This window comes from Mustela putorius, unplaced genomic scaffold (assembly GCF_011764305.1).
Source record: "Mustela putorius furo isolate JIRA1106 unplaced genomic scaffold, ASM1176430v1.1 tig00000127_pilon_pilon_pilon, whole genome shotgun sequence".
Classification (NCBI taxonomy): domain Eukaryota; kingdom Metazoa; phylum Chordata; class Mammalia; order Carnivora; family Mustelidae; genus Mustela; species Mustela putorius.
The window spans coordinates 3,870,988-3,897,335 of NW_025421288.1; the positions used below are offsets into that span (position 1 = coordinate 3,870,988).

The 26,348-nt window shown below is 38.5% G+C and overlaps 2 protein-coding genes across 2 annotated transcripts; both read left to right on the forward strand.

Moving 5' to 3' along the window:
* Window positions 1-1,171: 1,171 nt before the first annotated feature.
* LOC101681812 (putative olfactory receptor 5AK3) lies at window positions 1,172-2,101 on the forward strand. Its single transcript, XM_004777651.2, has one exon. It carries the CDS (start codon window positions 1,172-1,174, stop codon window positions 2,099-2,101), a length of 930 nt encoding a protein of 309 aa, XP_004777708.2.
* Window positions 2,102-6,487: 4,386 nt separating this feature from the next.
* LOC101682108 (putative olfactory receptor 5AK3) lies at window positions 6,488-7,417 on the forward strand. Its single transcript, XM_004777652.1, has one exon. It carries the CDS (start codon window positions 6,488-6,490, stop codon window positions 7,415-7,417), a length of 930 nt encoding a protein of 309 aa, XP_004777709.1.
* Window positions 7,418-26,348: the final 18,931 nt, after the last annotated feature.

A 26,348-nucleotide genomic window follows, 5' to 3' on the forward strand; every position in this document is an offset into this window, starting at 1 on the left:
AATGTCTGAAAGGAAGAGATTGTACTAGAAACATCTTGCATTGGGAGGCAATAAAAACGGTATTTAGCTTTTTGAAAAAAAAATGGAAATGTCACTTTAAAACTATTTTTCTGGTATGAAAAATGTTAACAAAATACCAATGATGTTCACAAAAAAGGAAGGGTATGAGGACCCTGATGTACAATTAAGAGAAATATACACTGGTACAACTGTTATGCAATGTGATCTGGAAAAATGTGGTTAAGTTAAATGTATGCATACCCTAAGATTCAAATGTTTGTCCCCAGAAAAAAATTTCACAGTGAAGTATTTGTAGTGTAGAACCTACTCTCCATTGCTAGGAAAGCAGATAGGCAAATTATGGTATATGGATACCATAGAGTAGTGTTACTCAGTGTGTGGTGCTTGGACCAGCACCAGTCGTTGGACTCTCTGTTTCCACTTTATGACATGGTAACTATTGAAGTGATATTGAGCATCTAAAAAAATTACAGAATTTTGACAATGCTGAGAATTTTTTTTGCTATAAACAAAAATATTGGTCCACAACATAAATTTTACAAAAAAAAAAAAATGGCCCTATACCATAGATAACTTGATAAACACTTGCATACAAGACTCTACTTGGGCATGAGTTCATTGTGGCCAGAGCAGAATTGCTAAGGATGCAGAAAGAATAAGATGAGAATACAGAAATAAATTAGAGCAAAATCATACAGAAATGCATGGGTAACTCAAGATTTTCACAGATAATAATTCATATTTATGTAAATTGGCATTTGTGAATTAAAATGCACACAGCATAGAAGAAAGTGTAATTTTTAAAAGAATGTTTTTATATGTTCTCTAATTGATATATTTAAGAAATACATATAAGAAAAGCTTAAATTCTTAAAATAATTTAGAAGTAAGTTTGTACCCTGAGAACAAAGAAAATGATCCCTGGCAATTTCCTCCAAAGTATAGATCTAAATTTTCTAAGTCAGATGCCAAGGTATATGGACTTTAAATGCAGAGTCAATTATCCCACAGAAATATCCACTGACTCCACTGCGAAACCAAATATTAAATCATTGCCAATTTCAGAATTAGTTAAAGGATCACATGATCTTAGATTTCTCTGCTCTTCTTTCCTAGCAGCTTTTCAGCTGACACTTAATCTTTGCCAGCCATGGAACAAAACAATGGCACTGAAGTAACTGAATTCATTCTCCTCGGATTTGCTGGTCAACACAAGTCTTGGTATATCCTCTTCGCTGTATTTCTAGTGATCTATCTGGCCACCCTGGTGGGGAATATGGGGATGATCCTACTCATCAAGAGTGATTCTTGCCTTCACACCCCAATGTACTTCTTCCTCCAACACTTGGCATTTGTTGATCTCTGCTACACCTCCGCTATCACTCCCAAGATGCTGCAAAACTTTGTCGAAACAGAGCAATCCATCTCATTCACAGGATGTATGGTGCAATTACTAGTCTATGGTGCCTTTGCAACAATTGACTGCTACATCCTGGCCGCAATGGCAGTGGACCGCTATGTGGCCATCTGCAACCCACTCCGCTATCCAACGGTCATGTCCCAGGCAGTCTGCCTTCAACTCCTGGTTGGTTCCTACTTCCTAGGCTTCCTTAATGCCTCTGTAAACACGAGTTTTACTTTCTCATTGAACTTCTGCAAATCCAATAAAATTAACCACTTTTTCTGCGATGAACCCCCACTTCTTGCCCTCTCATGCTCCAGCATTGACTTCAACATCATGCTACTAACTATCTTTGTGGGGTTTAACTTGATGTTCACTGTGCTGGTGGTCCTCTTTTCCTACATATATATCCTGGCTGCCATCCTGAAGATATCAACTGCTGCAGGGAGGAAAAAAGCCTTCTCCACATGTGCCTCTCACCTGACAGCTGTCACTGTGTTCTATGGGACTCTGTCTTACATGTACCTGCACCATGGCACCAAGGAGTCTCAAGAGCAGGAAAAAGTGGCTTCCGTGTTTTATGGCATTATAATCCCCATGTTAAACCCCCTCATCTACAGCCTGAGAAACCAAGATGTAAAGGAAGCCCTAAAAGGGATTGGAAAGAAGTCTTTCTAGTTTGAACTTTGATTTCTTTTTTTTTTTTAGTATGATTTTTTATTTTTTATAAACATATATTTTTATCCCCAGGGGTACAGGTCTGTGAATCACCAGGTTTACACACTTCACAGCACTCACCAAAGCACATACCCTCCCCAATGTCCATAATCCCACCCTCTTCTCCCAAACCCCCTCCCCCCAGCAACCCTCAGTTTGTTTTGTGAGATTAAGAGTCACTTATGGTTTGTCTCCCTCCCAATCCCATTTTCTTTCATTTATTCTTCTCATACCCACTTAAGCCCCCATGTTGCATCACCACTTCACGTGTACCCGAATGTTTATAGCAGCAATGTCCACAATAGCCAAACTATGGAAAGAACCTAGATGTCCATCAACAGATGAATGGATCAAGAAGATGTGGTATATGAACTTTGATTTCTAACTCAACATCATTCAACAGCAAACCAACAGTTCTCTCTTATTTCAGCAACAGATGTCACAAATGATTGTGAGATACAAAGTCATTCCTTAGTTATATCAACAGCATCTGAAAAATATTGGAAAAACATGTCAAATTAACAATAGATAAGCTTCTAATTCATGTGTTTCTTACAGAGAAAGAATCTGAAAAGAGTATCTTTGATGTTGTTTTTGTGTATTTTAAAGACCCCTCTTTTCATATACCCAACATTAAAAAGAGAAACTTTATTAAGGAGAAATGCATAATCAATATTACATTAATGTCTCTTTCAATAACAGCAGAAGAAAATCACTGAGATCAAAAAAATTTTTTTTGGCTTCTCCTAAACCATGAAGAGATAGGAAGATCAATACAATAGAGATGAAAATCCAGGAATAGGTCCAAATCCATAAGATAATTTATTATGTGATAATGGTAATATTGTAGACATTGGGCATATATGGATTATGTAACAAATAGTATAGAAATAATGACTAGACTTTGGTATGGCTTAAAGCTGGAAACTTATCTACACAAAAATATATTTTAAGTGGCTCAATGATTTAAATGTAAAAATTAAACTTAAAGAAAACACTAAATTTTTTAAGCCTTTAAAGTGAAGAAACCCTGTATAAATACAAAACAAAACACACAGTAAATTTTCTGCATTAAAAAATCAAAGTTTTCTGCACAGCAAAATGTACTGAAAAGTAATATACTTAATATTGAGAAAGAAATGTTTGTGGGTGTTGTAGAGAATGGTATTTGACTCAAAATAGCAATATGAGGGGCGCCTGGGTGGCTCAGTCAGTTAAGCATCTGACTTCAACTCAGGTCATGACCTCAGGGTCCTGGGATAAAGTCCCACACATCAGCAATGAGTCTGCTTTTTCCTCTCCCTCTGCTCCTCCCCCTTCTCATTCTCTCTCTCTCTCAAATAAATAAAACCTTTTTTAAAAATAGCAATACAGGGGTACCTGGGTGACTCAGTGGGTTAAGCTTCTGCCTTCAGCTCAGGTCATGATCTCAGAGCCCTGGGATCAAGCCCCGCATCGGGCTCTCTGCTAAGCAGGGAGCCTGCTTCCCCCTCTCTCTTTGCCTGATGCTCTACCTACTTGTGATCTCTGTGTCAAATAAATAAGAAAATCTTTTTTAAAAAATAGCAATACAAAAGCAAGCAAAAAACTTTTTTTAAGAAGGGTAACCTATATAAACACATCATTCACAGAGAAATAAATACTAATTTTTTGTAGCAATATGGAAAGATAATCAACCTGACTTATGGGGGGGAGGCAAACAAAACTAAATTATATTATTTTTCATTTATCATAATGATAATGTATAATAGAAGTTTCTTAACATTGTGTTAAAGAGGATTTGAAGAAGTACTCACTCCAGATTTGCTACAACGGATTTAAACAGATACAGCAACCCTCCGGAGGCAGATGGGAACTATCTACCAGAACCGACCACATTATGCCCTTTGACTCTGAGATTCCTGTACTAAATACCTTCTAACCCTAAAGGTATATTCAAATTTGTGCACATTAATATATTTATTATCACATTGTCTTTATTAGTAAAGATTAGAAACTATATTGTTTACCAGTGAGGGTGGGGAGGAGTCTGATATACAGATTAAGGAATGCAGCTGCTCAACAAAATGGAATACATCCATTGAAAAGGGGGACATTTCTCTTTCCATACAGATCACCTAGAAATATTAAGTGAAAGGCAAGCGGAAAAACCGCGTGAAGAATATGCTTTCATAATTGTAGGGAAGAAAGAAAGCATATAAACATTAATGTTTACCAAATACAATGCAAGGTTTATATCTGGGGGAAAAAGAAGATGTTAACAGTATTGACCTCCAGGGAGGAAAACCGGAAGTTGGAATGGAGAGATAGAGGAAGTCTGGGGTTTTTACTCTAAGCATGTGCTTTCGTATTTATGATATTTTTACCATGGGGATGCTTTGTTATAGAAACCCCCAAAAATGGAAGGCAGAGAGGCTAGAGGGATGGAGGCAGGGAGGGAAGAAGCAAGAAAAGAAGGAAGGGGAGGAGTGAGGGAAGCAGGAAACACACAATTTGTAGCAATATATCAGAATATCAGAAGCAAGACAACTCTCAAAAAAAAAAAAAGGAGGAAGTCTCTAATGGCAGTAATGCAAAAACAAATTTGTCCCCTCTGGAGATCCAAACTTTTCTTCAGCAAAAAATAACTACTGATTTTTTTTTTTTTCCAATTGTATCTCAGCTCTAGAACCTCAGATTCCCAAGAGAGCCAGTGTCGATCCCTAGGTCCCAGCTATAAAATCCCCGACTGGAAGGAATCCCACAAAGAAAACTCAGTGTGAAATCAATTTGCACAAGTTGCAGAATACAGAAAAGAATCTGGAGTCAACTCCAGTGTAAGTAAAGTAGTTCTTGATTTTCAGCATCTTTCTCATCACAGCGTATGCATGAAGTGGCAGAGAGAAAGGGTCAGAGCCAGAGTTCTCCCATTCCACCCCAAGACCAGGAGGAATCATCTCATCACTGGTGAGGTCATGGAAATGGAATGAGGAAGCTGAGTGTTGCCTGGGAAAAGACATGAATGAACAAATAGTTGAATGAATCAATTGATAGATCAGTTGATCAATATTGTATGTCTTTAATGTATTCTTTGTATATTTTACTATGGCCGTTTGATGAGCACTCCATTCAATGCATGGCCCTTTGCTGGGAAGAATACATAGATTTGCTTACTTGATCCTCACAGAACTGCAAAGCAGACTTTATTTTTTTTTCTTAGTTTTCCTTTTTTTTTAATTTTTATTTTTAAGTCATTAACACTCACAGGAAGACAGTTCAAAGAGGTACAAAGATAGTACAAAGGTACCATGTATCCTTTACCCATGTTCCTCCTGTGGTTACCTCTTACATAATTATACTACAATATCAAACCAGATGTGTGTGACAATGTGTGTATGCAGCTCTGTGTCGTTTTATCCCACGTACAGATTTGTGCAACCATCACCACAATCAAGATGCCGACCTATGCCACCACAAATGTCTGATTCCATACAAACCTCCCTCCTGCAACCCCTTACAGCCACACCCCTCCTCCCCAGCCTGACCCCTGGCAATCACTAGTCTCCATAATGTTGTCATTTGGAAAACAGTAGGTAAAAGGAAACCTGCACTATGTGACTTTTTGAGTTTGTTCTAGTCACTCAGCATAATGCCTTTGTGATCCATCCAAACTGTTGTGAGTATCAGTAATTTGTTCCTCTTTATTGCTGAGTAATACCCCACAGTATCACTGTTTCTTTAACCAGTCACCTGTTGGAGGACATTTTGGTTATTTACACTTTTCAACTCTTATAAATGAAGCTGTTATCAAAAATTATGTACAGATATGATCTCCCTGATATGAGGAAGTGGAGATGCAACATGGGGGGGTTAAGGGGGTAGGAGAAGAATAAATGAAACAAGATAGGATTGGGAGGGAGACAAACCATAAGTGACTCTTAATCTCACAAAACAAACTGAGGGTTGCTGGGGGGAGGGGGGTTGGGAGAAGGAGGGTGGGATTATGGACATTGGGGAGGGTATGTGCTATGGTGAGTGCTGTGAAGTGTGTAAACCTGGGTATGTGCTATGGTGAGTGCTGTGAAGTGTGTAAACCTGGTGATTAACAGACCTGTACATAAAAATATATGTTTATAAAAAATAAAAAATTTATATATATATATATATATATATATATATATATACAATGGAAAAAAAATAAAATCCAAGTCCAATAGGTCACAGAAAATATCCTCTGACTCCACTGTGAAATCAAATATTACATCATTATATCATTGCCAATTCCAAAATTAAAGGATCACATGGTCTTAGATTTCTCTGCTCTTCTTTCCTGGAAACTTTTCAGCTGATACTTAATCTTTGCCAGCCATGGAACAAAACAATGGCACTGAAGTAACTGAATTCATTCTCCTCGGATTTGCTGGTCAACACAAGTCTTGGTATATCCTCTTCACTGTATTTCTAGTGATCTATCTGGCCACCCTGGTGGGGAATATGGGGATGATCCTACTCATCAAGAGTGATTCTTGCCTTCACACCCCAATGTACTTCTTCCTCCAACACTTGGCATTTGTTGATCTCTGCTACACCTCCGCTATCACTCCCAAGATGCTGCAAAACTTTGTCGAAACAGAGCAATCCATCTCATTCACAGGATGTATGGTGCAATTACTAGTCTATGGTGCCTTTGCAACAATTGACTGCTACATCCTGGCCGCAATGGCAGTGGACCGCTATGTGGCCATCTGCAACCCACTCCGCTATCCAACGGTCATGTCCCAGGCAGTCTGCCTTCAACTCCTGGTTGGTTCCTACTTCCTAGGCTTCCTTAATGCCTCTGTAAACACGAGTTTTACTTTCTCATTGAACTTCTGCAAATCCAATAAAATTAACCACTTTTTCTGCGATGAACCCCCACTTCTTGCCCTCTCATGCTCCAGCATTGACTTCAACATCATGCTACTAACTATCTTTGTGGGGTTTAACTTGATGTTCACTGTGCTGGTGGTCCTCTTTTCCTACATATATATCCTGGCTGCCATCCTGAAGATATCAACTGCTGCAGGGAGGAAAAAAGCCTTCTCCACATGTGCCTCTCACCTGACAGCTGTCATCATCTTTTATGGGACTCTGTCTTACATGTACCTGCACCATGGCACCAAGGAGTCTCAAGAGCAGGAAAAAATGGCTTCTGTGTTTTATGGAATTATTATCCCTATGTTAAATCCCCTCATCTACAGCCTGAGAAACCAAGATGTAAAGGAAGCCCTAAAAGGGATTAGAAAGAAGTGTTTCTAGTTTGATCATCAATTTCTAATTCTCTTGCAAACCAGGCTAACAGTGCCAATTTTTAAGAAATCAATACCAAAGAGACGAACAACTAGGAAAAGTTGCTCAGTGTTTCTAATACTGAGCTGTAAATTAAAGTAACAATGAGATAAATAGTTTCTACTCATGTAACTGGCAAAAACTAAAAAAGAATGATAACACCTATTAATTTTTGTGACGTAAGGAAATTTATTCTGTCACCTACTGTTAATCGGAAATTGAAGTGTCACTTCACCCCAGAAGGAATCTAGCGATAAATTTTTAAAACAAAGAAAAACTCTTTAATTCAAAAACTCAGACTTGCAAATTGATCTATGGTTATAAAGATATTTATTGAAGTTTTGTTGGGAAGACAAGAGCAAGAAAGTGAGTATTCCTCAATAGGGAAATAAATATGTATTGTTGAAATTCCAACTGTTTGCATAACAAATTTCTACAAATTTAAGGACTTAAAAACATGATTATTAATTATAGTTTTTATGAGTCAAAAATGTAGACACTGCTTAACTGCACCCTCTGAGATGCTACAATAAGGTGTCAACCAGCACCAGGAACTCATCTGGAGGATCAAGTGGGGATGGATCTTCTTCCAAGATCCCTCATATTATTGGCACAATTTATCTCCTTGCAGTTGTAAGACAATTCTTGCCTTCCTGTCGGCCATCAGCCAGAGGTTGCTCCCAGCTCTTAGAGTCTATCCACTGTTCTTTTCCATGTGTCCCTCTCCATAACTGCTCTCATAACTTGGCAGCTTATTTCTTCAAAGCCAGTAAGTCATTTACAGTTAATCAGTGTAGATACCATGTAAAACAACACATCTTTGTATGCCCAAATTGTACTGCTATTTCAAGAATCAGTCTCTCCCTGAAGTTCTCCCTCACCAACTTTTTAACCCTGGAGGTAATTCCTTCTTCCACTGAATACCCATAGCACTTTATTTGCAGCAATAAATATCATTTATTATTTATCACTTCCTCTCTACATCATTTATTTACCTATAAGAACCTCTGTCATTTATAAGGTAGTTGAGATACATCATCTTTCTATGAGCCTTTAATATCTGGTATAGAGACTTAGACACAGTAGGTTTTCTATAAATATTGAATGAAGAAATGGTGATAAAATACAATAGTAGGGACAGCTTTCTAACTGGAAGTTATGTGAGTATGTATCCTACACTAGTGGTCTTTAAATACCAGTCTGTGGACAATAGCATTCAGGTGATCAGGAAAAGTTTTTAAAGTACAAATAATTATAGCCTGGCATTGGGGGTATTGATTCAGTAACATTAGTCAAAGCCAAATATCTGTAATTATCTATATATGCAGAGTGTTTCTTTAATTACATTGTCCACTAGAAAATAGTAATTAAGAGCACAGGATTTTGAATGGTTTAGTATGTCATTGATATCCAACCCAACCATTCATTAGCAGTATCCATTTACAGGTTAGTTGGGCTTTGAAACCTTGCTTCCCATAATAGTGCCTATCTCATGAGATTTTTTTGTTTGTTTGCCTGTTTGTTAGTAATAGATAGGTAAGCTAATGAATAGAAATCATAGTACCTGACACTAATAAACTCTCAATAAATGTGAATAGTAAATGAGTATTAACAAGGATTATTTCAACATGGGTGTGGCAGACATAAAAATGTCCTCATTACACACACATACCACACACACACACACACAAACACATACCACACATACATACACAGAGTCAATAAAAAGTCTCCCAAGGTTTTCAACATGAAAATTTTCCCCTTTGGGAAACTCCTCTCTCCTTCAGCAGAATGCTAACGAATTGAAGGTTGTTTTCTTTGATCCTGTCTCAGCATCTAGAGTCACAGATGCTCAAGGGAACAAGTATGACCCCCATAGACCTCAGCTATAAACTCTCTCTGTGGAGAAATCACTTGGTGAAAAATTAGCCTGGACTAGTCTGAAAGAAAAAAAATCTAAAGACAAATACCCTGTAAATATATCAAATTGCATTTTTCCTCTTCTGCTGTGCATTATTTTGACAGATGGGAACCATAGTAAAATCTACAGGATTAGAGCAAACATGCCAATATAATTAACTCCAAGGTTGGGTAGAGTCATCTTATCTTTAGCAAAGTAAAAAATATAAATGGAGAGGGGTGCCTGGGTGGCTCAGTCAGTGAAGAATCTGCCTTCAGCTCATGTCATGATCCCAGAGTCCTGGGATTGAACTTCATGTCAGACTCCCTGCTCAGTAGGGAGTCTGCTTTTCCCTCCCCCTGCTCCTTCTCTCTCTCTTAAATAAATAAATAAAATCTTTAAGTATATATACTTTTAAAGATTTTATTTATTGGGAATACTATGGCTAATATGTCAGCTGTCATCCCCCTGGTCATTTTATAACTTCTCAATACAATCAATAATTTTTCTCTCCATATAAAATTATTGATTGTACTGAGAAGTTATAAAATGACCACGGAGATGACAGCTGACATATTAGCCATAGTATTCCCAACTGAACTTGAACAACTTTTATAGAATATAAACAATAATAAGACAAGGCCACTCCAAGTCTGAGAAAACACCATTCTGTGTTGATGTCTGAAACAAAAAAGGAACAAGAACCCTTGACAACTAAAAAAGTAGCTAAACATTCCACTATCCAACTGAAATGAGCAAACCCTCCCTCCCTAAACACTTTAATTTCTCTCTTTTTAGATACAAATTGTGAAAATATCTAACTACCAAATTCCTGGTAACACTCAAAACAGAATTTGTCTCTGCTTCCTAAATTCTTCTTAGAATCACCCAGCACAGGCCTAAATCCTACAAAAGTCCTTCTCAGTTTCCTCTTATTCCACACTCGGTCTCTCTGAAGTGTGAGGTGGTCTTCCTCACAGCAACACGTGAAAGAAGCCTAACTTTGCCTGACACGTAAGTGTCACTGGTTCTTGTTGGCTATTGCACATTGATGGTGTGAACTGTGCCACACGCATCTCTTATCTCTCTAGAATCTGGCTTCATTCTGTTATTAATTTTCATATCTCCAAAGAAATTATGTGTCCATTTTCTTAAATATAGCTAGTTTTAAAGTTAAAAAGAGGGAGCCTCTGTTACCCTTATTTCTACTCTTCAACTTACTTAAGTGTGTCATATATTCTTCCAGATGGTGTTTTTTACATAAATGCACACACACCCAGATTTTTAATTAAAAATCACTTCACATCCTACATGTTTTTCTGCAAAATGTTTTACTCCTTAAGAGTATGCTATTAACATTTTTCCCAAGAATACATATAGATCTATCTTATTATTTTTATGTATTTCATGGAAGTACAAACTACAGATTAACTCTCATCTATCTTAGCATCAACCTACCTACTGCTTATATTTTGATATCAAAAAGAGTAATGCATAAAATCCCCTGGGTTTAAAACAAATTTTTCCGGGCGCCTGGGTGGCTCAGTGGGTTAAGCCGCTGCCTTCGGCTCAGGTCATGATCTCAGGGTCCTGGGATTGAGGCCCGCATCTGGCTCTCTGCTCAGCAGGGAGCCTGCTTCCCTCTCTCTCTCTCTGCCTGCCTCTCCATCTACTTGTGATTTCTCTCTGTTAAATAAATAAATAAAATCTTTTAAAAAAATTAAATTAAATTAAAAATAAAAATAAAATAAATTTTTCCATCTCATTTTATTAAAGATTAAACTGAAGTTGAGGGAAGTTACAGCTGTTGCCCAAGATCATGTACAATTGAATAGTAGTTTTAAGAATCAAATATAGATCTTTCCCACTGCAAATCTATCTATTTTTCATTGTAGGTAATATAAAATAAAACTTCAAGGTGGCTTGGACATAATATAGTTTGGGTAACTTCAAAATGCTTGCATTATTCATCCAGTTAAAAGCACCTCTCAGAATTTCCAATTTGGCAAAGATGGAGTAACAGGGATTGGATTTATCTTTCTACTTGAACATGAAAAAGTGGACAAAATCTATAAAATAATAGTTTTAAGACACATCCAGGCAATAAGGGACAATGATTCTTGAAAGACAAGAAACAAATGAGCTCTAAAAATTTCCCCCAGGTTTCTGCCTTAAGAAAGTTTCCAGACCACAGTGCAGAAAGGTTAGTGTACTTCCTAAAGAAAATGGATCTGAAAATCTGGAGAGACAAAGGTAACTGGAATTTGCAGGACAAGATACTAAAAAAAGTTGTTGCACAGAGAGAAAACCCTAAATGTGCAGAGGGTCCCCCTTAGTTATGTAGCTGAGTACTGTCAGTACTAACACAGGAGGAAAGAATTTGAGGTTACAGAAGGAAATGCTGAAATCATTATAGATAACAGCACGTGATGCTCCCACGAGGCTGGGAATGGTGTGCTCTCACCAGCCAGACTGGAGAACTTTTCAGGAGTCATGGTGCATTTGATAGATCACACAGAAAGAACTTTCTTCTGTAGTGGGAATAATTAGCCCTAAACTAAACAGTGCTCCTGTTCCAAGTAACAAATCAAAGAAGTAAGACTCAAAACTCTTATACTATTTGGGGAAGAGGAGTTAATTTAGGGTGATGGGCATTAAGGAGAGCACGTTTTGTAATGAACACTCAATGCATATGTGACAAATCATTACATTCTACTCCTGAAACCAATACTACACTATATGTTAACTAACTTGAATTTAAATTAAAACTTGGGTGATAAAAAAAAGTATCCTATTCTTTCCAAGTCAATTAACTGTGTTACAAACAAAGCTCAAGAACATTTGTAAGAATACAAAAATAGCTAATCACTGAACATGGTAAAATTCACAATATCTAGCATCCAATCAAAAATTACCATTCATGCAAAAAGCAGGAAAATATAACCATAATGAGAGAAATATCAATGGTCAAAACTGACCACTCCCAATGATGTTGGAATTAGCCATCAGGATCATTAAAACAAATATTGTAATTGTACTCAATATATCCCCAAAATGTTAAGTAGGGGTTTGAAAAATCAGGTAAAGACTACAGTGTCTGATTGTAAAATGGGTGGGATTAACTAGATCAGACATACCAAAAGACATGACTAGTGATCCAGAAGATACAGCAATAGAAAGCATCCAAAAAAAATGAAAATAGCAATAGAAAGCATCCAAGAAAAATGAATCAAAAGAAAAATACACAGCACATCAGTGAGTTATGGAACAACTTCAGAAAAATTTACATCTGTGTAATTGGAGTCCCTAAAGGACAGAAAAAAAAAAGGTTGATATAAAAAAATTTTGATAGATAATGCTAAGAATTTTGTAAATTTGATGAAAACCAGAGGCCCACAAATTCAAGATACACACACACACAAAAAAAAAAAAAAACCTCTATGCAAAAATGATACCAAGACATATCAAAATCAAATGACTCAAAACCAGGAACAAAGGGAAAATCTTAAAACCATTTAAGGAAAAAAAAGACACATTAGGAATAGCAGAACATAAGTAAGCATAAAACAGATTTCTCAGAAACAATGCAAGTCAAAAGACAGAGGAGAAATATCTTTAAGAACTGAAAGAAAAAATGCTTGTATAACAGACCAAATAATTTCATATCCACCCTTTCCTTAACAGACACACACAGTGAGTCCTTCTGATTTTGCAATGCACTCAAAAAGTACCCTTAAAATGTTAAATCACCTTTTATATAAGTTACCTTTGTATAAATATATATGTGTGTATATATATATATACTTTTATATGTTTATATGTCATCCTTTATATAAGTTACTGTCCAGATATCTTAATTTCAAAATTACTAAAGATAAATTAAGATGATTTACAAAGTTCTGTCATTGTTCCACCATATCAAAGTTCTGTCACTGTTCCACCATATCTAAAGCAAGTTTAGTTATCTCTGCATACCATCTTGCTCTCTCCCCACAAGATTCAAAACTGCTTGTAGAAAGAAACCAAATATTCACTAATATTACAAACTCTCCTCAAAGAAGCACCCTGCATAAAGTTCATTGGGGTAGCCTCAGTCCACACTAGCACCATAATCCAGCAATTTTTAAAAGAATAAAAGGTAAGATAATTATATCAAAAAATGGGCATAAGATATGACCAGACACTTCTCCAATGAAGACATACAAATGGCTATCAGACACATAAAAAAATGTTCATCATCACTAGCCATCAGGGAGATTCAAATTAAGACCACATTGAGATACTACCTTATACCAGTTAGAATGGCCAAAATTAGCTAGACAGGAAACAACATGTGTTGGAGGGGATGTGGAGAAAGGGGAACCCTCTTCCACTGTTGGTGGGAATGCAAGTTGGTGCAGCCTCTTTGGAGAACAGTGTGGAGATTCCTCAAGAAATTACAAATAGAACTTCCCTATGACCCTGCAATTGCACTCCTGGGTATTTATCCCAAAGATACAGATGTCGTGAAAAGAAGGGCCATCTCTACCCCAATGTTTATACCAGCAATGGCCACGGTCGCCAAACTGTGGAAAGAACCAAGATGCCCTTCAACAGACGAATGGATAAGGAAGATGTGGTCCATATACACTATGGAGTATTATGCCTCCATCAGAAAGGATGCATACCCAACTTTTATAGCAACATGGATGGGACTGGAAGAGATCATGCAGAATGAAATAAGTCAAGCAGAGAGAGTCAATTATCATATGGTTTCACTTCTTTGTGGAGCATAACAAATAGCATGGAGGACATAGGGAGATGGAGAGGAGATGGGAGTTGAGGGAAATTGGAAGGGGAAGTGAACCATGAGAGACTATGGACTCTGAAAAACAATCCGAGGGTTTTGAAGGGGTGGCAGGAGTGGGAGGTTGGGGGAGCCAGGTGGAGGGTATTAAGGAGGGCACGGATTGCATGGAGCACTGGGTGTGGTGCAAAAACAATGAACTCTGTTATGCTGAAAAGAAATTTAAAAAAAAAAAAAGGTAAGGAGTGTGCTTCTTTGATCCTTGTGAATTTTCATATTTTCTGGCAGATGTGAGCACAAAGGGAAGCAGAGAAATGGGTAGGCAAAATGAGATCTTTGCTCTAAGAATTATAAAGGGAAAATTGTAAAAAATCAAACACTTGGAGTAAGTTTCTTGCAAAATCATTTTGTGGAAGAATCGAATTTTGCAACAGCATTATTCCATGCCAATACCATGCTGTCTTGGTGATCACAGCTTTGTAGTAAAGCTTGAAATCAGGTAACGTGATGCCCCCAGTTTTATTTTTGTTTTTCAACATTTCCTTAGCGATTCGGAGTCTCTTCTGATTCCATACAAATTTTTGGATTATTTGTTCTAGCTCTGAAGAATACCGGTGGAATTTTTATCAGAATGGCATTAAAAGTATAGATTGCTCTAGGCAGTATATACATTTTAAGAATGTTTTTTCTTCCTATCCAAGAGCATGGAATGGTCTTCCATCTTTTTGTGTCTTCTTCAATTTCTTTCATGAGTGTTCTGTAGTTCCTCAAGTACAGATCCTTTACCTCTTTTGTTGGGTTTATTCCCAGGTATCTTATGGTTCTTGGTGCTATAGTAAATGGAATCGATTCTCTAATTTCCCTTTCTGTATTTTCATTGTTAGTGTATAAGAAAGCCACTGATTTCTGCACATTGACTTTGTATCCTGCCACGTTGCTGATTTCCTGTATGAGTTCTAGTAGTTTGGGGGTGGAGTCTTTTGGGTTTTCCATATAAAGAATCATGTCATCTGCAAAGGGAGAGAGTTTGACTTCTTCATTGCCAATTTGGATACCTTTTATTTCTCTTTGTTGTCTGATTGCTGTTGGTAGGACTTCTAATGCTATGTTGAACAAGAGTGGTGAAAGTGGGCATCCTTGTCTTGTTCCTGATCTCAACGGGAAGGCTGCAAGCTTTTTCCCATTGAGGATGATATTTGCTATGGGTCTTTCATAGATAGATTTGATGAGGTTCAGGAATGTTCCCCCTATCCCTATACTTTGAAGCGTTTTAATCAGGAACGGGTGCTGGATTTTGTCAGATGCTTTTTCTGCATCAATTGAGAGGACCATATGGTTCTTCTCTCTTCTCATATTAATTTGTTGTATCACATTGATTGATTTGCGAATGTTGAACCATCCTTATAGCCCAGGGATGAATCCCACCTGGTCATGGTGGATAATCTTTTTAATGCGCTGTTGGATCCTGTTGGCTAGGATCTTGTTGAGAATCTTAGCATCCATATTCATCAGTGATATTGGTCTGAAATTCTCCTTTTTGGTAGGGTCTTTGCCTGGTTTGGGAATCACGGTAATGCTAGCTTCATAGAAAGAGTCTGGAAGTTTTCCTTCTGCTTCAATTTTTTGAAACAGCTTCAGGAGAATAGGTGTTATTTCTTCTTTGAAAGTTTGGTAGAATTCCCCAGGGAATCTGTCAGGTTCTGGGTTCTTGTTTTTTGGGAGGTTTTTGATCACTGCTTCAATCTCGTTACTAGATATCGGTCTATTCAGGTTGTTGATTTTTTCCTGGTTCAATTTTGGTAGTTTATAGTTTTCCAGGAATGCATCCATTTCATTTCTTAACATTAGGCAAAAGGAAACATTCAAGCAAAAGATTTTTACAAGAAACTTTTTGTTCATGGTACACCTGGGTGACTCAGCTGGTTAACTGTCTGATCACGTTACGATAGCAGAGTCCTGGGATCAGGTCTGAGTAGGGCTTCTTGAGCAAGAACATTTCTTCTCTCTTTGTTTGCCATTTCCCCTGCTTGTGTGCCCACTCTCTCTGACAAATAAATAAATAAAATCTTTAAAAAGAGAAGAAAAAAAAAAAGGAGAATCTTTTTGCTCAAAGCAATTTCTCCAACAGTCTCAGAAACATGTTGAGATTCCAAAATCCCTAAATTACATGAAAGGTTATCAAATTTTCACAGAGATGGATTTATCTGGAGAGGCAACACAGCCCTTCTGCCTGATTAACAAACCTCTCTTGCTAATGACTGATCTTTATAAAAAATAAGAGAAATCTGCAATCAATATGCTACAGCAACATCTTTCAAAGAGTATTTGAAAACCAGCCAATGCAATATTAATCTGAGAAAAGCAACGTCAACTTCCAACTTAAGAAGTTAAGGGTAGAAAAGGGAAATTTTTGTGCCCTGGGAAAGCAGGCAATACTCCATAAAGTCATGTGAGGTAGACTGAGGTGCAAAAGAAAATATTAAGCAAACACATATGAAAGGTGAGCAGCGCAAAATTTCCAAGGGTAGTCAACAATAGAAAACATTCCCTAGATCCTGGAAGTATACAGCTCTCATCTTATCTTGTTATTTTTTGCCCACATGCCCTCTGCCAAGATCTGAAGCCATTAATGACCCTAGAGACAGAGACAGAGGACACCTCAAGCTGGCCAATGGCCAGTAGTAAGCTGCCATACCAAAGGCTTCTAACATCAGGCTTAACAGCATCCTACCCAGTCAGTGGCATGAGCTGACAAAACAATAGAAAGCTTCTCTCACTCCAGCATCACAAAATCTGATGGCTGTGTCAATGCAGACAAGCACTATGTCAATGCAGACAAAATTTGCCCTAACCCAGTATTTCCCAAAATGGAGTCCAGAGAACTTACTCTCAGAAGAAGCTCAACATGAAAAGTATTCCAAGGTCAAGTAGTAAAAATTCTAAGTTAATATCATATTTGTTTACCACTGGACTTTCCAGAAGCATAGTATGTAGAAGTGTTTGAATCTCTAAGACAGAAAGAGTATGGAGTATTTCCTAAATGTGTTGGGCCACAGGACCCTTTGTAATCTATGGGCCATTCCATGTATTGCCTCAATTCTAAAATGTACATTTCTTTCATGTTTTAATATTCCCAGTGTTGAGATTATCTTAAAATCCACTGTACATTTGACAGGGTAATAAAATTATTATAAAATTAGTGGTGACTGCCAATCTGTCTATCTCTTAAATATAATAAAGGAAATATACTTTCAAAGCTTAGAACTTATGTTTCCTGTAGAACAGTTTGAAAATACTTGTCTTTTAAAAAGAGTTGGCTATATTGCTTGGAGCACTGGGTGTGGTACATAAACAATGAATTCTGAAACACTGAAAAGAAATTTTAAAAAACTAAATAAAAATTTAATAAATTCAATAACTAAATAGAAAGAGCTGGTTAAATGCATTTTTTTAAGATTTTATTTATTTATTTGACAGAGAGATAGAGAGTAGAAGTAGGCAGAGCAACAGGCAGAGGGAGAGGGAGAAGCAGACTCCCTGATGAGCAGGGAGCCCAATGTGGGGCTCAATCCCAGGACTCTGGGATCATGACCCTAGCCGAAGGCAGCCACTTTACTGACTGAGCCACCCAGGGGCCCCTGGCTAAATGCATTTATAAAATAACTAAAGTGGATAGACTATTGGATTACTTACCAGAAAACACCATTTGAAGAATATCTTCAGCTCTAAACAGAATACCACATTTGTATATGAATAATCAATATTCTGTTCAGTCATTAACACAAGTACCTTAAAGATTCCCTATAGAGAGCATGTTGTTTACTCTGTTATAGTTTTTGTGGATGTTAAATGTCCTTCTTTCTTTAAAAAAGTATCTAATGACTCACGCTAGCCATTTCACACAATCTACCTACTTCGGTGAATTTCTCTGGTCCTTGAAAACACTTATTATCGTCATTATTTACTAGCTTCAGTATGAGTCAGCTTTCTTCCTCACCTAAGGAAAGTAAACTTTATAAACATTTTCTGTAGTCCCAGCTCAGGCTGACCAAAGAGCAGAAGTCAATTCCAGATGGGGTCCACTTAGTTCCAAGAATGGTTGGTCATTCCTACCTATCAGCTCTTCCTGATCTTACCTCCAACAGGATACTACCTATGGTCTTAGAATAGCCAAAAAGTTACTATCTTACTCCTTGGTAAGGCTGTTTAACACAATACCACCAAAGTGGAATTTAATGTCTCACATTTCTGGAGGCTAAATGTCTGAAATCCAGCGTTAGGCCAGATTGGTTCCTTCTGAGCTATAAGATAAAGGAGCTGTTCCAGGCGTCTCTCTTTGGCTTGTAGATGGATGTCTTCATGTTTATATAGTGTTCTCTGTATCTATGTGTCTGTCTCCAAATTTCCCCTGTTCTTTAAGGACATCAATTAGAATATGACATCATTTTAATTTAATTAAAATATCCCTGTAAAGACTTTCTCTCCAAATAAGGTCCCGTTCTGAGGTAGTGAGATTTAGGGCTTCAACACATGAATTTTGAACGGGCACAATTCAACCCATCATAACACCAATATAGTAAAGTCCACTCAACTGTTCAGGGCACTAAGAATCTAGGCCTAAACATCTAGACCCAAAACAAAACCAGATCAATCCTTTATTCCCTTTTCTTTTCTTGATAAATCTCTGGGTGGCAATTTGGACCTGCACCCTTTAAAAAGAAGTGTCCTCTGGTTCACAGATCAGGACTAGACACCCATAGAGAACTAACAGCACCAATAAATCCTCAAGGATATGACTTATGCATAAGGAAGAGTATAAGAAGGTGAAAGATTATTATTTTAAAAAAAAACACTCAATTTCAAGCTTAAGTACACCTTCATGATAATTATAGCAACGATTTATTTAATGACTAGTTACAGTGGGCCTGGAATACGTACTCTACATGCTTGACTTTATTTAATCCTCAGTACCACTGCATGAGGTTCATACATTCAATTAAATCTGGTATGTAAGTAAAAAGCTTTCTACAGAACCTCGTACATAGCGTGTGTTTAATAACCAAGGCTTACACACATGCCTAATTAATAAAGGAGAAAATTGGGCTTCAGAGACACCTAGAATTGCACTAATAGTGAAAGATGCAGCCTATATTGGAATCCAGGCTCATCTCTCTCCACAACCTAAGATTGTATCTACTAAATTATGCCACAACCCATTCCTACCTTGTATCACAGAAGCCCAAGGTTATATAAAACCCAAGACACCCATCTCCTCCTGAGTCACGGAAGCCTTTTATGGATGCCCCTATATAATCTTTAGAGTTTGAGAAAAACTGTTTTAAGATTCAACTAGGACTTCAGAAATGTGATTTGTTGCCTCCTCTTTTCCCAGACTCCTTCCCCACATGCACACTCAGAAAGTCCCAGAAACTCTTTATGAGCACCAGGAATGGTCCCAGCTGTGTTTCAGGAACTAAGATGGCAAATGGCTTCCTGATTCCCAGACCTAAGTGGCTGGATGGTGGAAGGAAGCTATCCCTTGGCTCAGAGGAGCCCAAGCAGCTACTTACACTGAATCTATTTCACATATTCCAGCATCCAACAATTTTGGGGGCTATACACCCCAGCTCTGTACTTGATCCACATACTTATTCACCTGAGTTCAAGAGCTCAGAGTCAGCATGGTCCTGGGGTCTGCAAAGTCAGCCTGTTTGGGGTTTCTTCAGGTTAAGAGGGCTATCTCAACAGAGCTTCTTCAGTCAAGAAGATTGGAGTATAGTGTAACCTTGCCTCCACCACCACTGTCTCCTACCACTCGTGTTGTCAGTGGAGGGGATACTGTGGTCCAGCTGAGCAAAACAAGGAAGGTTTTTCAGAGATGCATCCTCTTTAATTTGACATCACCTTGTGAACGTACCAGATCGCCCAAGAAACCAAAGTCAATTGATTGAGGTAGAGTCCTCTATTTGCTTAGTTTCTAAATCAACTGTTCTCTTTCAACTTACCTTATAAATATCATTTCCTTGCCTTAATTTCTACACCAGAATAATATTGAGGGTACAAAACTATGTGAAGTACTTTTGCATTCACCACGTTATATGATATAATAACTCTGAATCCATTCTGTCATTGGCTCCTTTTATAGACAAAGAAAATGATATTCAGAATGGTCCAATGGCTTTCCAAATCCCTCAGGTACAGAATCACAAATAAAGATGGGCATTTACAACTGGGGATTTTTGTTGTTTTTTATGCTTTTTTATACTGTATTTATTTATTTGTCGAGAGAAAGAGCACAAGCAGGGGGAGCAGCAGGCAGAGGAGAAGAAGGCTCGCCACTGAGCAAGAAGCCCAATTTGGGACTCGATCCCAGGACCCTGGGTTCATGACATGAGCCAAGGACAGACACTTACTCATCTGAGCCCCTCAGGTGTCCTTTTTGTTTCTTATTCTGTTTTCTTTCCATTACGAATGATTGCATCTCTGATTCTCAACACTCCCCTTGAAATCTGTATGTAAATCTTACTTGATCAACTCCACTCAATTTCAGTCTTGCTTGGCATTCTTTTCAATTTTCAAAAATACATTTCTTCAACAAATGCTTTTGGGATGCATGCTTGGTGTCATAATTTGAGCTGAGTTAGGACATAAAAATGAGGAAGCTAGACATGGCCTCTCCCTTCATGCAGCTTACAGCCTAGCATTACTGGCACACCCAGGCAGAACTTAGCTGAAAATGCAAAAGGGGATATGATTCAACCATATTCAAACATAGGGAACAAAGAAAGAGCCTTTCAAAAAAGGAAGTCATAATTTAATTCCTGAAAGTATCCATTAGGAAGAGTCCTGAGTACTTGGAGAAATGATTCAAGAAGCTAAAATGAACCATCTATAAAGGGAACATCTGGCTAGCCTTCTAGATGCCTGTAAAAGTTGAGAAAACTCATTAGAACATTTTCACCAGGTGAAATTCTCCGACTGAGCCAGGCCTAAGAGCTTCTGGAGTCTATGTTTTCTCAACAACTGTTCATAACAACCGTGTGAGCAGAGTCAGTCTGACTAATGCAACTAAATCACTGTCTGCACTGGGGCACAGGTCCCAGGCCATTAGTGTCTGGAGTCCTATCTCTAAATTTCACAGGGTTTCCATGTTCTCATTTGTAATATGGGGACTGTAATAACCTGTCAAAACTTGTTAGGAAGAATCTTTGAGAAAAATGTAGTCAAATACACTGTGAAAACTCTTCTTATATAATTCCTCCTGGAGCCTCTGTCTTAAGATTTTCTTAAGCTCGAAAGAGCTACCATTTTTAGAGTATAAAAAAGTTTCTGCCATCTGGTTTGAAGAATGAAATTTTCCTTTGTAAGAGACTATCATTGTTGGAGGGAGGCCTTTAGCATTTTCAGTTTTGCAGATGTTAGATGAGCATTCATTCTTTGTTTTTTGAGAGGAAGATTATTTGGGTGATTATCCAAGGATTTAATGGGATTCAGTTGCAGTTTGATCCAAAGGCTCAAGTAATAACATACAGACTTGGTTTCTCTGCCTCCTCCCTGGGTTACCCTCAGCCTCTAGCTGGTCTCCCTCCTGAAACAAAATGTCTTCTGCAGCTCCAAGCCTCACACGACCAAATCCAGTGGTAGACAGAAAGCATTTCTTTCCATGAATTCCAGAAAATATCTGCTCAGAGCTCACTGGCTCAGATGAGATTGTGTGCCCTTCTCTGAAAGTTGCAGAGGACAGGGATGATTAGCTCATGCCCCTGGTGCTAGAGATGCAGCCAACCATTCCCAACTACAAAACTGAGTGGTTGGAAATTGACCAAAAGAAGAGAGATTAAACACTAGACCACAAGTGATAAATGTCCACTTCATTGGGGAAAGAGAGATTCCTACCCATGTCATTTTAATACAAGGTAGATTAAAATCAGCCACGTAAAGGTGTGGGGCAAAGGGCAAGAGGGCAAAGGTCAGGGAGTAGGTTGATTCTGAGAAGGATCCACGAAGGTCCTGAGCTCTAGTCTTGATTCTGCTACCAGCACAGTGGGAGCTGGTCTCATTTCATCTTCAAGAGCCCTGGGTTCCAGCTGCTGCTGTCAGTGATATACACCAACATAGCTCTCCACAGAGGTTCCTTGCCTACCAAAAAACAAAATAAATGAAATAAAACAAAACTTAAATTCTTTTTTTTTATTTTTTTATTTTTTTTTTTTTTAGATTTTATTTATTTATTTGACACGGAGAGAGATTGATCACAAGTAGGCAGAGAGGCAGGCAGAGAGGGGGAAGCAGGCTCCCTGCTAGCAGAGGGCCCGATGTGGGGCTCAATCCCAGGACCCTGAGATCATGACCTGAGCTGAAGGCAGAGGCCTAACCCACTGAGCCACACAGGTGCCCCCAAAACTTAAATTCTTTGGCCTCTCTAGTTCTAACCTTTAGGATTTTTGCTCTGGCCTCCACTGTTGACCTCCTCTTTCTCTGCCCTCAGGTGCCCAGATACTCATGTGTCCCTTACACTGTGATGGATCAGCTGATGGCTCTCTATCTCCTGCAACCAACCAGCCTGACATTAACTGCCTTGGTGATTAATGAACAAATTTCTCATATAGGATTGTTATTTGCATTTTGACAGAAGCCATCTAGAACTTGTGTTTTAACACAACAGATTTAATAGAGTAATGAAAATGTATTTTGCTTTTAATCCAGTGGGCCATGGGGCCTTTCTGAAACCATCTGCCAACCTGGCTGTCTTCACATAAAATAATTAAGGAAATAATTAAGTAGAATAATTAAGGAAAACCAGACTTAGAGAAGCCAGCCTTTCAGACTTTAATACCTTTATAACACAGAGGACAACAAACATATTAAAGAATTTTTTTGGTATAAGCATTTGTAATTCCTCTTTGACATAAGAGCTCTGAGTTATTTCCCTGAAGCAAGCATGAGACATTGTGAATTATGAGACTCTGCTTCCATCGTGGCACATGGTCTCGTGTGACTCAGAGAGAAGAGGAAGGGGTTGCCCTATGGAAAGCACTCATGTCTCTGGTCAACAGCCCTCAAGAACTGATGTCTCATCTGCCAGCTCTCTGGGTGAGCTTATAAGAGAATCTTCCTCCAGGAGAGCCTTGAAATAAGAGCACAGATCTAGCCAACACCCGTAAGACCCTGAGTCAGCTAAACCACATCTAGATTCTTGATCGGAGGAAAGAATAGGATAATAACTGCCTTTCCTTGAAGCCACTAAGTTTGGGGGTTGTTATACAATAAGAGAAAACTCATATAATAACCGATCAAAGATGCTTTTCAGAATCCTACATTTAAAAAAAAAAAAAAAAAAAAAACCTTTTCCTCCTCACCCTATATCTGTCCCTCACTCTACAAATCACTTCTAGGCCTTTGTTATTCTTTAAGTCTATGATTGTTCAGGCAATATGCTGGTCTAGAGAAAGTCAGAATTTGATCATTGCCATGAAATACACTCCAAGAAATTGTATAGGTGTCCAAACCTCAGAAAGGTTTTTTCCCCATTAAAAATGTAGTCCCTGAGAAGTTGTGATAAAATACTTCTATATTTTAACATTTATATCTCTAACATATATGTTTTTTATATTATATAGAGAGCTCCCACAGGATTCTGTTTGCTGGCACTGCATTTCAGACAAACACACATTTCATATTAAGAAGCCTGGACTATAAAAAGAAGAACAAAGTCCATTCAAATGCCCTAAAACAGCTGCTGAGTGAAAGCTTATGAACCCCACTGCTTCCCAGGGGATCATTTGGGGTCATTAGCTGACATTTTTAACAAACTTTTCACCTATTCATCATGTTCTTACATCAGCCCCAGCATGACCATCACTGGTAAGTGGCTTCAGTTGGTGAAAAGCAGGGGGTCCAGCCCTTAGGAAGGGTCCCCATGGTGACTCTTAACTCTAAAAGGTCACAGCTGCTGCTAGAAGAGACACCATTGTCACTGGCAGGGACTCTATTAATATTCCATCAAAGTCCTCTAAGGCTTCTCTCTGTGCCTGATTTCCTCATTGGTTTGGTATTAGACATTAGACAGCTCACTTCAGCCTTCAAATTCCAGTGGATTTTTAGTCTAATCAACCCTAAAACATTTTGTGTGTGTGTGTATCTGTCTCTTAGAGACTGGGGGAGTTGGGGTGAAGGGGGAGACACAAAAATGACTAAAACACGAAGGTTGTTGCCTCAAGGTCAGAGACTGTACAGACGTGAATAAAGAGGTTCAGCTATAGTTCAACAATGACCATGAAGGGTGGTCCTACTCCTACTGGAGTAGGAAGCTGAAGACCTGGAGCCTTAATTTCAGCTGGGCCTCCAGACATCCTGTGTTCATGGGCAAGTTACTGCCTCTCTCAGGCTTAGTTTTCTCATCCATATAGGAAAGAATTTGGGCTGGATCAGGGATGGCGAAATAGGTGGGATTCTAGGGTGGACTCCCAAGATTCCCTGTATAACCCACTCCCCTCCCCCACAAGTGCAGGTGGGATCTATGTATGTGACAGATCTCACTCCCATCAGTCCGTTAAGTTCTAAGGAAAAAGAGAAGGGATTTTTAAAGATGTCATTAAGGTCTCAAATTAGTTGATTTTTCAGTTAATTGAAAGGGAGATTATCTGACTTAATCCAGATTAAAGTCCTTAAAAAGGGGGACTGAGTCTTTCTTGAAAAGATCTTCCTGCATATCCAGAACAGAGTTTTCCTGTAGTGATCAACTCTGGGACACAGCCATATGACAAGAATCTCAGTGAATCCTTTAGAGCTGACAGCCAGAAAAAAACAAAACAAAAGAAAACAAAAAAACCAGGGACCCCAGTCCCACAACTGCAAAGAAGTGAATTTAGCCAACAACTAAATGAGCATGAAGGAGCATCCGAGCTCTAGAAAGGAACGCAGCCCAGCCGACCCTTGGATTGCAACTTTGTGGGACCTTGAGCAGAGGGCCCAGATAGGCCATCCCCAGACTTCTGACTCACAGAAACTGAGGTAATAAATATAAGTGTTTATAAGCTGCCAATTTTGCAGTCATTGTTACACAGTAAATGGAAAACAAGTATAGATTTTAAATGAGTTCCCTCTCAGCTACTAATTCTAATGATTCATAATGTCTGCCTGAAGCACCATATTGAAAAGGGTTCAGGGACGCCTGGGTGGCTCAGTCAGTTAGGTGGCTGACTCTTGGTTTCAGCCCAGGTCATGATCTCAGGATCCTGTGATCAAGCCCCACATCAGACTCTGCACTCAGCTGTGGGGAGTCTGCTTGAGATTCTCTCTTTTCCTCTCCCCTTGCCCTTCTCCTCTCTCTCTCTCTCTCTCAAATAAATAAATAAATAATTTTTTAAAAAAGAAAAGAATTCAAAATCTGCATCCTAGACTCAGCTAAAAAAGGGTCATAAATGATTAGTAATACCTACCATGGGTATTTATCAGTTAGGACTCCTCTGATTGTAAGCAACAGAAAATACCACATAAATTGACTTAAGGACACAAAAAAGAATTATAAGACATGGCATTTCTTCAGCAAATACTTACTGAACCTACTGTGTGAAACCTTGTTCTAAACACTGGAGTTACAACAGAGATGAGTTCCTGACCTTACAGAGCCCACATTTTAGAAGCTCATGGGGAAGAGAGACTCAGGTTCTGGAAAAAAAGTCCAACCCCTCAACGGCAAGACTATGGAGAAAGTCACAGATCATAGGCAAACATTCCTCAGACCACAACAAAGGTGGAAGAGCCCGTATCTTTCCACCAAGTACCCATCAGTTTCTCACAAATTTAAGGCATCAGAGTAATAAGAATCTCAGACCCAGGGTGCCCTCTCTGATAATCATGTGATATCATGGGAAGAGCATGGAAAGTCAGTCAGACAGGGGTTCAAATCCTGTTTCTGCCACTAACTGTGAAATCACAGACAAGATACCCTGTTCTTTGGAGCCCAGGTCTTCTCATCTATAAAAACAGGGAAAATGACATCCACCTCCAAGTGGGATAACAGCACTCATGGCAACACCCAACCAACACCTAATAATGAACAGAAATAACAAGGATTGAGCCTGCACACTGGACTGGGAGCCACAGGTCCTGCATGGTCTGTGGGCTGCTGTAGATGACTCTGGACTCTGGACTCTGCAGCCAGACTGCCTTGGTTAGAATCCCAGCTCTACCCTTTACTAACTGTGGGAGGG